The sequence below is a fragment of the Diabrotica virgifera genome, chromosome 2 (genome assembly GCF_917563875.1).
Source record: "Diabrotica virgifera virgifera chromosome 2, PGI_DIABVI_V3a".
In the NCBI taxonomy this organism is placed as follows: domain Eukaryota; kingdom Metazoa; phylum Arthropoda; class Insecta; order Coleoptera; family Chrysomelidae; genus Diabrotica; species Diabrotica virgifera.
This window is the reverse complement of record NC_065444.1, coordinates 249,853,607-249,868,995: the sequence shown is the minus strand read 5'-3', so window position 1 is coordinate 249,868,995 and position 15,389 is coordinate 249,853,607. Positions and strand designations below refer to the sequence as shown.

Below are 15,389 nucleotides of genomic sequence, written 5' to 3'. Positions count from 1 at the left end.
GTCATAAAAATATCAAAAAACATGTTTTTTTCAATAGTAAAAATTAGTAAAAACTGCAGCAATAAATCACGAATCCATAGTATAAATAAAAGGGTTAGGTTACAAAAAAACCAGTTATTCTTTACCACCTTCTTATACGAGCAGCAAGGCACGTTCATTTACATGGGCGGGTTCTGTAGGAGTTGATTTTTATGATTATTTATAGTGAATTTTTAATTATATTCTGTGATTATAAATAAATATAAATACAATATGTAAATTATAAATACAATGTACGAACAAACGAATTGTTCTAAGAGCAGCACTGCATCTTCAGATTTAGACAGCGATTAATATTTTCTAATAGTTTAGTAAGTTTGTAGTGTTTGGTGTTTGCAAAATAGGAAGTGGTTGAATGCTCAAATGTATTAAATTTACGGAAATAAAAGGCAGATATCGAGCACTCAGTTTTATTAAATCTTACCCAAGTATACTTTCGCTCCTAGAGCATCTTCAGGGGCATTTCGTTAAAAAAGAAGGTATCGTCGAATGTTATTAACATTTGTTTGAATTATGGTGGCATGTTATAACATATACATACTTAACATAAACTAGACCAAGGACAAACAGATAAAAATTGATTGCCGGTAAGTACTTCAATATGCAGAAGTACCCAAGTACCGGCAATCAATTTTTATCTGTTTGTCCTTCATCTCGTGTATGTTAAGTAAGTTTCCACCATAATTCAGACAAATGTTAATAAGATTCGAGGCTACCTTCCATTTTTGACGAAATGCCCCTGAAGATGCTCTAGGAGTGAAAGTATACTTGGACAAGATTGAATAAAACTCAGTGCTCGATATCTGTCTTTTATTTTCGTAAATTTAGTGTTTGTGTTTAAATAATTAGAATAGTAGAATATTTTGTTACATTATTATTTTTATTTTGTTTTTATGGGATCTTATTTTGTTTTATATTGCTTTGAAGTTTTTGAATGTGGTGTTTTGTTCATTTTATTTACACAACATTCTGGCAATCTGGCTCTTGACTAACATCCATTAAAAAAACTATCCCACCAAAAGACAGCTCTTGGGTGGTGTCGAAATTGTTTTAAAATCTGTTTAAAACAAATTAATTGTTTAACTTGTTAAGGACGGGTCACGTCAATATACGTTTTAGCGGAAGTTCCGTGACCCGCGACTAGCCTGGTAGCATCAATAAGCTTTCTGCAAATTTATTTGTTTTTCTATAGCTTTTTGCTTGTGGCATTCTGTATTTTTAGGGGAATGTAAGGAATAAGCCACAAAATATTTATTCATATGTTTAATTTACTGACGTTTCGATCTCTATATCCAGAGACCGTTTTCAAATATATCTACAAATTATTTCTTCTTAAAGTTCCATCTCCTATCGGAGGTTGGATATCATAATAATTGCTATCACTTTGTTGGCTGCTGCTCTGAATAGTTGTAATGAACTACAGTAGTCAAACCATTCTCTAAGGTTCCTAGAGAACAACTTACAGTTATATTATTTATTTTTCTATAACTTTTGGCTTGTGGTATTCTACATTTTTATGGAGACTGTTGGAAATAGGCCACAATATATTAATTTATTTACATGTTTAATTTACTCACCATTCGATCTCTACTCCAGAGACTGCTTTCAAAGTAAAAAATAGAAAATAAATAATATAAGTTTATATAAATAGATAATAAATAAATATAACTATTATTTATATAATGATATTAGTCTATCCACCATTACAGAAAAATCCCAGTACATTCTGCTCTATCACATATTACAGGCAAGATATCAACAAAAATAGCCAGATACATAAAAAACATAGGAATAACACCAGCTTTCAGAACTAACAACAACTTAGGCAAATACGTTAAGAACAATAAGAGCAGAAAGAGAAAGCAATTACAAATTGGCATGTGGTGACTGTCCAAACACTTATATCGGTCACACTGGCAGAACATTTGACAAACGAATAGCAGTACACAAAAGGGCTTTCAACAATAGAAAAACAGACACTTCTACACACGCACTTCACCTTCTAGATCTTAATCATTCTTTTTATGAACAGTTTCAAATTATTCATATTCAAAATAAAGGCCTTAAGCTATCTATATCAGAATCTATAAAAATTTTAAAATAAAAAATACAGATATAATTCTGAATGAACAACTTGAGACAAATAGCTCCCCACTCCTTGACCTCTTAAGTTAAGAGACTTTAAAATGCAAACACATCGTAAAATAAATCACTTGAGAAAGGAACTCTGCCGAAACAGCTGTAGTCACATAGTATAAAAATAAATTTTGTGGAAGTAACGAAAACAAAAGTTTTCAGTGTTTTATTGTTAGATATCATTTATATCTTTGGAAAAGTTTTTTGGATATAGAGATCTAAACGCCAGTAAAAACCTGTAAATAAAAATATATTGTGACCAATTTCTAACAAATAATATTTAAAAAATATAATATAATTAACGTTGAAATAAAAGTGAGTGTACACCACTGGATCTTCATGCCCCTTTCCTCGCTTCACCACCTTTAAACGATGATATCACTCTCCCAATATTCATAACTAAATCAGTCGCCTTTGTTGCATTGTCGCCCAAAGGTCTAGTGGTTACGACACTAAACTTGTGATAGGGCAATCCGAGTTGATACCCCAGCGTTCCCAATATTTTTTAAAGTTATACTTCTTTACCGGCGATATGAGAGTGAATTTTTATATGTTAAAACCTATGATCCCGGCGCATGCGCATTATAACTTTGTTCTGATTGGATGTTCAAATGACATGTCAAAAATTATTCAATATGGCGGCTGTGGCACAGCTGTAGTTAAATTATTTATGGTTGTTGCGTTTTAAAATTTGTGTGAAAAGAAACAACAAACAAAAGTTAATTAATAGTTATACTGCCTTTTTAAATAGTTTTCATATACCTATATTTTTGGACTTTTGGACTATTTTGGACAAGGAAAACTCATTCTAATTTGGTAAGTAGTTTTTATTATAATCATATTGTAATTATACATTTGGATTAGGTTGAAATACAGTAGAGCGTCGATTATCCGAACTAATTGGGGGACATAGGTGTTCGGAAAACCGATTTGTTCGGATAATCGAACTAATACATATTTATCCACAAGTGAATAAAAGCCATATTTATATACCTACATATTTATTTATATCTTGATAATGACAACTAGCAACCAAACAAAAAAGTGCAGTCTTTGCAACAACATAATTATTTTTGGATACAATATTGAAGAAAATTGAAGATATTTTAAGCGTCAATTACTAACGCTTGCTCGGTATTCTAGTGCGGGACGCGGGAGTCGATAGTTCGAATAAGCGGTCGTTCGGTTGATCGACGTTGGGATAATCGACGCTCTACTGTACATTTATTTTCTCAAGAATGGGGATTTTAGAGAGAAATCCCAAATTAGGTCCGATTTTTATTTTTAAATTATGATTCTTTGGCGTAGATTTATTTATCTAGTAGGTATCTAATGCTTTGATTTACATACTTTTTTGTTTGATTACCAACTTGTTTGATTACCAACAAAAGTTCTACCAATCTTCATCTAATATATTGTTTTCTTACTGTTTTCTTATATTTTAATATTATCTTCCACAAGGCGTAGCGCAGGTGGTAGTGTGCTTGCCTCGCATGCCGGTGGTCCGGAGTTCAAATCCTACCGCCGGCAAGAACAACTAGACATTTTTAAAAATGTCTATAGGCCCCAGGTCGACTCAGCCTGAATAAAATGAGTACCTTGGGTAAAACCAGGGGTAATAATAGGCGGTTGAAGCGTAGCACTGGCCCTGTTACCTTCCTTGTATACCGTAGGCCCTAGATATAGCAGACTACCCTGCTATACTCCCAAAGCCGCGTGCGGTATAAAACGGGAGACTATTATTATTATCTTCCACAAAATTTAAACTACATAATTTAATTATATTCAAAACAACTGTCAAACAGTAAAACGTTCAGTTACCCTATTTTTCCACATGACAAATAATGTGGAATTGGACGAGTGAGTCTAGGCTTCGATTACGAATCAAAGCGCCCCGAAATTCACGGGTTCGGTTCCCGATGCAAGTTTTTATTTTTTTATTTTTTTATGCATTTTATGATTGTAAGTATATTTGTTATATAATTTTTTTTCAGAAAATGCGTATTTAAAATTTTTGCCAACAATTATTATCGTTCAGAGATCATTTTTTCTTTGTGGCATTTTTCAATGTGTTGTGTGCGTTTTATTCTTTTATTTTTTTAAATTTTTGGTATTGTCTTAAAAATCACATAATATGTAGTAGAAGTATAACTTCTTACGTGCGTACACATTCTTTTTTTTTATATAATTATTTGTGTCCATCGAATGTACAGCCGGTTCCTAAAAAAACTGATACGACTCTTAGTAAGATTCGATCATGTTGAGCAGTGTATTTGATTGATCTGACATTATATTTATTATGACAGACAAATAATAAAATAAACAAACAACAAATAAAAAACAACTGATTACATATTATGTTAATTCATAAATTGTACTAATTATTAAGGTCTAAATGTTTATATTATTTTGAATTCCTATATTTTATAAAGAACATATAAATGATAGTTTTTACATCAAATAGATCACATAATTATTGTAAACGTGGATTATACAACAAAACAAATTAATATTCAATTCAGCCCTGTAACTTATTAAAATAAATATTATAGAAGTTTTCAGGGACTTTCAGCCCTCGATAATAATGTCTTTCATTTTGAGTTTAAATGTTTCAAAAATATTTATTAGTTTTCTCAGGATTCGAAAAAAAAAATGAATACAATTAAAATACATTGAGAATTTTGACATGCGTCACAATTTTGCATTAACTCAATGTAAAATTCTAAACTGTTGAATTCCAGCTTCCCTAATTATTTGACATCAAATGACATTAGAAACTATTTGTAGAGGATTGAAATCTGTATTGAAAACAACTATTAAAATTGGTCTACGTAATTAAACATATTCCAAAATTTTGTAAAAATGTAATACATTTCAGTTTTCAGCCCAAACTTAGGCCACACACAATGCAATATGTTCTTCTTCTTCTTCTCTTCATTTGAATGGCCTTAGCTGCCAGGGCTATCCGGCCAGATGCAATATGTTCACATTTTTGAACTGTCAATATTTTTATTTTATCATCTATTGTTTAAAAACAATACAGTTGATAAGATACCCTCAGTTGCGAAGAAATTATTAATAATAAAGATTAATAATAAAGTCTAATAACCGTGGAACAGAATAATATATCTGACAAATTTTAAGATTTGGCAGTGACATTGACAGTATGTAAATATTAAGTATTTATCCTTCAAAATACACTGCTCAATTTTCTACAAAATACGCTTCAAGAGTCGTATCAGTTTTTTTTGGAACCAGGTGTACATTAGATTTTTTTCTATAATAAGGGAATAAATTAAAAAAATATATTAGGATGGCTGACAAAGTAACTCGCATTGCCCGATCAAGTTTCGTAACCTGATCAAGCGTCATACTTTTGGAGCTTCTTCTTCTTCTTTGAGTGCCTCTCCTATCGGAGATTGGATATCATTAGGGCGATTCTAATTTTATTTACTGCTGTTTTGAACAATTCGTTAGTGGTACAGCCAAACCACTCTCTCAAATTTCTCATCCAGGACATTCTTCTACTGCCTGGATTTCTTCATCCTTGGATTTTTCCTTGCATTATATTTTGTAGGAATTTGTACTTTTGTCCCCTCATCAGGTGGCCTAAGTATTCAAGTTTTCTCTTTTTTATATTCAGTAGAACTTTTGGCTCGTTATTTATTCTGCGTATTACTTCTTCATTTGTAATTTTATCCACCCAAATTATTCTTAGTATACGGCGGTAGCACCACATCTCAAAGCTTTCAAGATTTTTAATATTCCTCTGTTTAAGAGTCCATGACTCAACACCGTAGAGCAAAGTACTGAATACATAGCATTTTAACATTCTAGTTCGTAGATGAATACTAATATCACGATTACAAAATAATTTTACATTTTTTTTAAAGTAGACCTGGCAATTTCAATACGTCTTTTTATCTCGTGATTTTGGTCACCTGTTTCATTGATAAGGGCTCCAAGTATTTGTGTTCGTTTACTTTTTCAAGTTGGGTACCGTTTATTGTGATACTAGTGTCATTTATTGGATTCTTACTGAATGTCATATATTTGGTTTTTTTGACGTTCATCCTTATTCCGTAGTTATTACATATCTCATTCATACTCTCAACTAGATGTTGTAGATCTTCCGCTGTTCTTGCCATTATCACAGTATCGTCAGCAGATCGAATGTTATTGATAACTTCTTCATTGACTATTATCCCTTCGTTTGCATATGAGAGAGCTTCTTGGCATATTTGTTCGCTGTAGATATTAAATAAGAGCGGTGACAATATACAACCCTGTCGTACCCCTCTATGTATTTCTATTTCGTCCGATGTTTGGTCTTCTATTTTTGTATTAGCTCGCTGATTCCAGTACAGATTTAATATTATTTGTATGTCTCTGGTGTCAATGTTCTTACTCTCCAGGATTTCTTTGAGTTTACTGTGGCGTACTTTGTCAAAGGCCTTTTCAAAGTCTATAAAGCAGGCGTGTACCTCTTGGTTAACATCTAGGCATCTCTGTGTTAGAACGTTCAAGGCAAAGAGAGCATCCCTTGTACCTAATCCTTTTCTGAATCCCATCTGTGTATCGTTAATATCGATGTCTAGTTTTTGATAGATTCGGTTGTGGATGACTCTAAGAAATATTTTAAGCAGGTGACTCATCAAGGAGATTGTTCGATGATCTGAACATTGCATTGCCTTAGTTTTCTTCGGTATGGTGACAAACGTAGACAGCAACCATTCTTGCGGTATTATACCAGTACTGTATATTGCATTGAATATATGCAATATTATGGTTACGGATTTATCATTCAAAACTTCAGCAGTTCTGTAGGGATTTCATCAGGTCCGTTTGCTTTTCCATTTTTAGCGTTTCTTATTGCGTATTCTACTTCTTCTTTCAATATGTCTGGCCCATTTGCATTGATTATCTGTGTTAAGTTGTTTCTATCGTCTTCAAATAATTCACTCAGGTATTCTGTCCATCTTTTTATTTTATTCTCTAGATCGACAATAAGATTTCCATCTTTGTCTTTAAGTTTACCTATTTGGCATTTCTATATGCTTCCTGCTATCTCTTTTACTTTTTTGTGCATATTGAACGCATCGTACTTTTTCTCATAGGTTTCCATTTCTTCACACTGTTCTTTAATCCACGCCTCTTTGGCTTCTTTTATTCTCTTTGTTATTTGTTTGTTTATTTCTTTGTATTTGTCTAGGTAATTCTTCATCTTTCTTCTTTGTTCCATCAAGTCTATTATGTCCTGTGTCATCCACCCCTTGTTCTTTGTTGTCGTTTTTGTCAGATGTTTCTTTCCTGCTGTTTGTATAGCTGTATTTATGTACTTTAATTTTTGGTTAACGTTATCTGTATCGTTAATTTGTTGTTGCACTGAACTGAGGTTTTTGGAGCTTGATAACTTCTAAACGCACGATAATCACTAAAGATGAGTTTGAAAGGTGTTGACAAGTAGTGTCTGATGCACCCAAGATTAAAAATGATGTCTCAAGGTATTATAGGATTTAGTGAGCTTGAAAACCGTTTTTCCCGTAGGAAATGGATTTGACCATTAGTCCAGGGCGGATCTGTTTTGAGATGGACGTTGAGAGGTGACTCAAATTTTTTTGCAGAAATTGCTTGAAAATAAATCAAATAATAATATTTGAGTTATCCTCCCTCTCAAAAAGGCCCGGAACATTGTTTAAATAATCAAAATGTCAAAAATTGAAGGAAAAATTCGATTTTTTTCTTCGTTTTTTGATTATAACTTTAAAAGTATTCATTTCCGAGAGAAGTTGTACTGACATAAAAGTTGCGTATTTAAATTTCCTACAATATAAAATTGGTTAAAAATTTAAAAAATAGTCACCCTAGTTGCAAAATAGCAATAATTGCGAAAAACCATACAAAAACAAGTATTCGCATTTTACGTTTTTCAACCATTTATGCTACACTTAGGACCTTCATATTTCACCCAGAAAAACTTTATGATACAGTAAAACAATACTGTAAATTTCTTTAAGATCGGTTTAATAAATTTTGCAAAATAAATTTTGCAATCCAGCTTTCGCAAAAATAATCATTTTTTCAAAATGTTACAGGACTGGAAATAAAGCAGATAGCAAGTTAAATTTTTTTTTTGCTTATAGAAGTGTACTGTACCTTTCATATGCAATTTTCAAAATTAAAATCGATTAATTACCACGGCGTCAGAAAATTTTTGAAATTAACAATAATTTTTGGTGCTACGCGCAGGACAGCGGTGTTCGATTTACACAAGTTGATTTCCACCAAAATTTCTTCCAATCTTTATCTAATATATTATTTTCTTACTCTATATTTTGTTGTATTTTAATATTTTAATTCAACCAAAATCAAACTAATTTTATTATTGTTTGTGAAATATTGTTTAAACAATTGCATATGTTTAAAAATAATAAACTTTTATTATTTAAGTTAAAATATATGAACAAATAAAGTTTTTGCTAATAGAAGTGTTATTTCAAAGGATAGAGTATGTGTTTTTATTTTGCAATAAACAAATTTATTTATTTATATCGAAATGTAATAAAAATTAAAATGTATCAATCATTATCAAAGGTCATTGCAATGCCCAATCAGAGCAAACTATCCGCTGTCCTGCGCGTAGCACCAATAATTAATGTTTATTTAAAAAAATTCATGACGCCGTGGTGTTAATCGATTTTAATTTTGCAAAATTGCGAATGAAAGGTACAGTACACTTCTATAAGCAAAAAAATTTTCAACTTGCTATCTGTTTTATTTTCAGTCCTGTAACATTTTGAAAAAATGAATATTTTTTACGAAAGCTGGATTGCAAAATTTATTTTGCAAAATCTATTTAACCGATCTTAATAAAATTTACAGTGTTATTTTATTATGTCATAAGGTTTTTCTGAGTTAAACATGAAGGTCGAAAGTATAGCATAACTGGTTGAAAAACGTAAAATGCGAATACTTGTTTTTGTATGGTTTTTTTCGCAATTATTGCTATTTTGCAACAAGGGTAACTATTTTTTAATAAATTTTTCCTGAGTCAAACATGAAGGTCGAAAGTATAGCATAACTGGTTGAAAAACGTAAAATGCGAATACTTGTTTTTGTATGGTTTTTTTCGCAATTATTGCTATTTTGCAACAAGGGTAACTATTTTTTAAATTTTTAACCAATTCTATATTGTAGTAAATTTAATTACGCAACTTTTATGTCAGTACAACTTTTCTTGAAAATGAATACTTTTAAAGTTATAATCAAAAAACCAAGAAAAAAATCGAATTTTTCCTTAATTTTTTGACATTTTGATTATTTAAACAATGTTCCGGACCTTTTTGAGAGGGAGGATAACTCAAATATTATTATTTGATTTATTTTCAAGCAATTTCTGCAAAAAAATTTGAGTCACCTCTCAACGTCCAAATGTACTACTAGTTTTACAGATGAGCCCTGGTCTACATATTTATGAGGCCTACCTACAACTCAAAAATTTAAAATTTCTTAGATATGAGGTACACCTATACACCGTTAGACGCGTCAAGAACCCTCTTACAAACGCTAAGTTACTGGCGCAATTTTTAGGTGGAAATTTTAAGGATTTGTCAAAAAACAAATTTTCAAAGTTCAATTTATCAGTTTTTCGGCTATTCGCGGTGTGCAAGTACTTGGAAGGGATACGAGAAACGATCGTGCGCGAATAGCGGAGAAATCTTGCAACTTTCTTAAATAATTCATATTGTCAATTGAAATTGTCAAATTGACGTATATTTTATACCTACTGTCATTGAAGAAGAAAAATTATATGTTGCTCACAATATTGATATGATATGCAGTTATTATATGAAAGTATATTTAATTAATTGTATTTTGCTTGCAGTACTGCATTTTAATAATTAATTTTATTTACTACATACAATTGTTTGCCTTTTAATAACATAACCTAAATCTTACTTTTTCTTCTTATAATTTTTATTTTGGGCTATGGCCTTGACAATTATTCAGCAACCAGGACTAATATAATTGGCCAATATAATTAAAAGTGCGACAAATGTTGCCGAGCTATGAAACCAGGTGTCGCTTTTCCGAACTTGCACGGTCCCAATACTGCGGTGTACCAACCGTTTCTGAATCGACCGTTGCCCCCTTTTGAACATAGAAAATAATGTTCAGATCGGTGTAAGTTTTCTACACACACATACCCACAAACATTGTCCCCTTTTTAAAGAGAAATTGAGTCAGATATCTGAGCTCGGTAACTTTTGAATGGTATAACCAATTTTTAAAATTAGACATGCGGTGGAAATGTAATGATCAATACAATCGGAAACCGCAGAGGTCGCACTTAAATTTTCGAACTTTTTGGGAGTTTTGGGGAACAGAACGAAGAACAGACTCCAAATGGAGAGGGCCGTAAAATCCACACCCTTGGACTGAAATGGATGGTTGATATAGAGTATAGAGGTTGCCGCGGATCTTTTTCTAAACTTTAAGTTGGGGATTTGGCCCATTTTTCAATTCAGTCACGTTGACAGAATCAAAAACTTCGCGTATCTATAGTGTCGCATATGTAGGGGTGTCTGCGCCGCTGGCGAGAACTGCCGTTCTCTGGGATATAGTGAATTGAAGACATTTTATGAAATTATTTACCTAACGACCAAAAGGCACCTCAACATGACAACATTCATTTAATGGCACAAAAATATGAAATATGTTTTTGCAAAAATTCCTAGTCAGACAGTGTAATGGTTCAATGAGGAAAAATACTTACTGCTTGCCATTTCAATAGCTGACTCCTTATACGTGACATCTACGTGGTCTTTAATCATAGCTTGACTAACGACCAAAAGGCAACTCAACATGACAACATTCATTTAATGGCACAAAAATATGAAATATGTTTTTGCAAAAATTCCTAGTCAGACAGTGTAATGGTTCAATGAGGAAAAATACTTACTGCTTGCCATTTCAATAGCTGACTCCTTATACGTGACATCTACGTGGTCTTTAATCATAGCTTGACTGTATGACTTTATCATTCCTCTAGCTCCTCCTTCACTTTTTGAGAGTTTCCGTTCTGCGCTTTTTCTTTCCCATTCTCCACTGGATATTTTCCTTTCACGACGATGTCCATTTCGTTCTGTAATAGAAACTTTACGCTCGCCATTTGGCACTTTAAGTAGTTTTTCTTCTTCGGGCTTGGGTATAGTACTAACTGAGTTGATTTTCTCCTTTTCTGGCTTTTCTGGTCCATTCTCTATTGCAGCAACTTGCTCAGCAGGTGCCCACTTTTTGCAACATAAAATAGGCTAAAACAAACATTTCATTTTCTTTTTATAAAACTCTAAAGCAGAAAAATGATATTATTTATAGTTAACAAAAGAGCATGTGAGAATTAGAAAACCACCCCAGTGCCGGAAAGAATACCCACAGAGCTCATAAAAAATGGTACAAATTAGCAAAAATAATAATTGAGGTATTTAACAGATTTTTAAATGAAGAACCGGTACCAAAGACTTGGAAATAAGGATGGATAACGTATGTGCATAACCAAGAGCCAAATAACTACAGAGGTATTACCGTGACTAGCACACTGTCGACTCTACGGTATGTGAGGAGTACCATCCACACTAATCATAGGAATACTGCGGCTTTAGGAGAGGTAGATCCAAGATAAACATTTTCTGTATAACCCAAGCAGTAGAAAAAAGCAGTTAAGAGCGCAAGAGTTGCATTTACTTATGTTAGATCTAACGAAGGCATATGACACGGTACACATTAATAGAGTATGGAAAGTACTAGAAAAACAGCATAAATGTATTTATCATACAGGCGCTGAAGGGTGAGGCAGATATATATAGGGCAGATATATATAGGGTGAGGCAGATAACTGGCCTATTAGAAATATATCGAGAAGTAAAGGCAACAGAATCATGAAAATTGGAATAAAGGGGTTATGAAGGATGATCTATTAAATGAAAATATTTTCATCTCTTTACAACTTCCGGTTATACCGGAAGTTGCTTATAATTTCGTTTTTTTAAATGGGACACCCTGTATATTTTTACATTTTTGGATTATCTTCGATATCTTCTTTTTTAAAATATGAGGTTTTGTAATATTATACAGGGTATTTTAAAAGATAATTACTTTTTTTTATTAATTTCGCAGCAATATTCACACCCTGTAGAATTGTAGTAGTTTGACATCTAAAACTCTACTTACGTTCAAATGATTTTTAATATACTCTACTATTGTTAAGAATCATTAGTACAGCTAAATTTTTAATTTCAGTATACAGGGTTGGTCAAAACTCGGAATGAGTATTTTCTGAGTTTTCTTAAATAGAACACCCTGTATTTTTGTATTGTAGTGAAATGATATTTTATAGTACTTTTTAATTTTTTAAGCATTCCCTATACCTAACTGCTTTAATTTGTGAGTTATTGGTGATTCAAACTAAACATTAATTGCAACAAAAAATACGTAAAATTTTATTAAGTTGGCCGTGAAAATACTCAATCCCAAATAATTTTTCAGAAATAAATACATATTAATCCAGACTGGTCCTTAAAATTACCAATAATGGTTTAGCTATCAAAATACCTACGTAGTTAAGATTGTTGGTGCGATTAAAATTAATCACAAATTAAAGCAGTTAGGTATAGGGAATGCTTAAGAAATAAAAAAGTACCATAAAATATCATTTCATTACAATACTAAAATACAGGGTGTTCCATTTAAGAAAACTCAGAAAATACTCATTCCGAGTTTCGACCAACCCTGTATACTAAAATTAAAAATTTAGCTATACTAATGATTCTTAAAAATAGTAGAGTATATTAAAAATCATTTGAACGTAAGTAGAGTTTTAGATGTCAAACTACTACAATTCTACAGGGTGTTAATTTTGCTACGAAATTAATAAAAAAACGGAATTATCTTTTAAAACACCCTGTATAATATTGCAAAACCTCATATTTTAAGAAAGAAGGCATCGACAGAATCTAAAAATGTAAAAATATACAGGATGTCCCATTAAAAAAACGAAGTTATAAGCAACTTTCCGTATAACCGGAAGTTGCAAAGAGATGAAAATATTTTCATTTAATAGATCATCCTTCAAAACCCCTTTAATCCAATTTTCATGATTCTGTGGCCGAAATTAGTTCTCGAAATATTTCTAACAGGCCCTTTATTGGCCTCACCCTGTATACAGGGTGTCCAGAAACTCTACCGACAAACGAAGACAGGAGATTCCTCAGATAATTTTAAGACATTTTAACCCAATTCACCTAGTCCGAAAATGCTTCCTAATGGAGCTAGAGCTCTTTGAAGATGGCACCGCATGTAATTAGTTTTTCTTAAATACGTCTAGAACGCTTCTATTTAGAAAAATGAAAATTTGTATACATATTTACTTTCCAGAAATGAATCGACTCCATCTATTGCAAATTTCTAGTACCGGTCATAGGCGTTCGTTTTGGGTAGGGCAACGGTTATTTTATCGTATAACTTTTTTGTCTTCAACTTTTAAGCATTTTTGATACTGGATTATTAAATTGTGAGGTATTCTAGTACTAAAAGGTACTCTTACTTTAAGTCGGTAGGACACACCGTTTTCTAGAAAAATCGATTTGAAAGTTTTTAGTTTTGGGAATTTGAAAAAAAATTGAAAAAAATTAAAAAAAAAACGATGTATTTTACCAACTTAAAGCAAGAGTAACTTTTCGTACTCGAATATCTCATAATTGAATAATCTAATGTCAAAAAAATATTTAAAAATTAAAGACGATAAAGTTATGCTATAAAATAACTGTTGACCTACCCAAAACGGACGCCTATGACCGGTACTAAAAACTCGCTATTAATGAAATCGATTAATCTCTGGAATATAAATAAATGTACCAGTTTTCATTTTCTAAATAGTTTTTTTTTAAACTTTTTTTTTTAAATTCAAAGAACGAAAAATTTTAAAATCGATTTTTCTAGAAAACGGTGTATCCTATCGACTTAAAGTAAGAGTCCCTTTTAGTACTAGAATACCTCTCAATTTAATAATTCAGAGTCAAAAATGCTTAGAAATTAAAGACAAAAAAGTTAGGCGATAAAATAACCGTTGCCCTACCCAAATCGGACGCCTATGACCGGTACTAGAAATCCGCAACGGATGGAATCGATTCATTTATGGAAAGTAAACACGCATACCAATTTCTGTTTTTCTAAATAGAAGCGTTCTGGAGGTATTTAAGAAAAACTAATTACATGACGCCATCTTCAAAGAGCTCTAGCTCCCTTAGGAAGCATTTTCGGACTAGGTGAATTGGGTTAAAATGTCTTAAAATTATCTGAGGAATCTCCTGTCTTCGTTTCTCGGTAGAGTTTCTGGACACCCCGTATATGTAAAAACTCTACCACCAGAATTAAAATTTTAAGTAGAAAATCCAAAGGTTTCCTCTGGTCCTAAATGACTACGGCAATGTAGTGTAGTGTATGGTGAAGGATGATGCTGAAGCCCGGAGACAGTGGAAGAAGAATTTCAATGGAATTGTACTTCTACTGGTAGATAATGCGATACTCTACACACTATACTATGCAGATGACCAAATTGTAATTGCCCAGAACAACGAATATCTTGAATATTTGTCAAGAAAACTAATAGGGAAATAAAGTAAATGGAATCTACGAGATAAATACCAAAAAATACAATATCTATGCTTAGAAAGTAAAGGAACAGAGGACCTGATTCTGGAACAGAACACGATTATTGCAATCTGCAATGAATGTATAACTGGAAAAATCCATGGAGCTCAAGCCTGGCAATTAACCAAGAAGTAGAATCCTAAATTACTAGCCACTAAGATAGATTTTTGAAGGTTTGCAAGAATATCTAGACTAGCAGACTAGAACACATACAAAGAAACGACAACATTGGACAACCAATGGAAATAGAAATAGCAATCGTAGCCGACATCGAAAGACAACAACTAATATGACACGGGCACGTAAGGCGAATGGAGGAAAGAAGAATTCCCAAAAAAGTGTTAAAATGGCCCACACAGAAAATCAAAAATGAGGAAGACCAGATGGATGAAGGGCATTTCCAAGGCGATGTAGAAAGAAATATAAGTTGCAAGAAATTACTTTTTATTTTAAAAATTATGGTTAATTCCCCTTGTAATAATTTTAAAAGTAGAAAGATATCTACA

The 15,389-nt window shown here is 32.1% G+C and overlaps 1 protein-coding gene across 2 annotated transcripts in view; it reads right to left on the bottom strand.

Moving 5' to 3' along the window:
• The window catches only part of LOC114326515 (monocarboxylate transporter 9), a 209,475-nt gene that overhangs the window by 29,481 nt on the left and 164,605 nt on the right, over positions 1-15,389 (bottom strand). For both annotated transcript variants that reach the window (XM_028274905.2, XM_028274906.2), the window contains exon 4: positions 11,138-11,489. In XM_028274905.2, the coding sequence (XP_028130706.1) occupies positions 11,138-11,489 (352 nt within the window). The remainder of the gene's footprint in view (positions 1-11,137; positions 11,490-15,389) is intronic.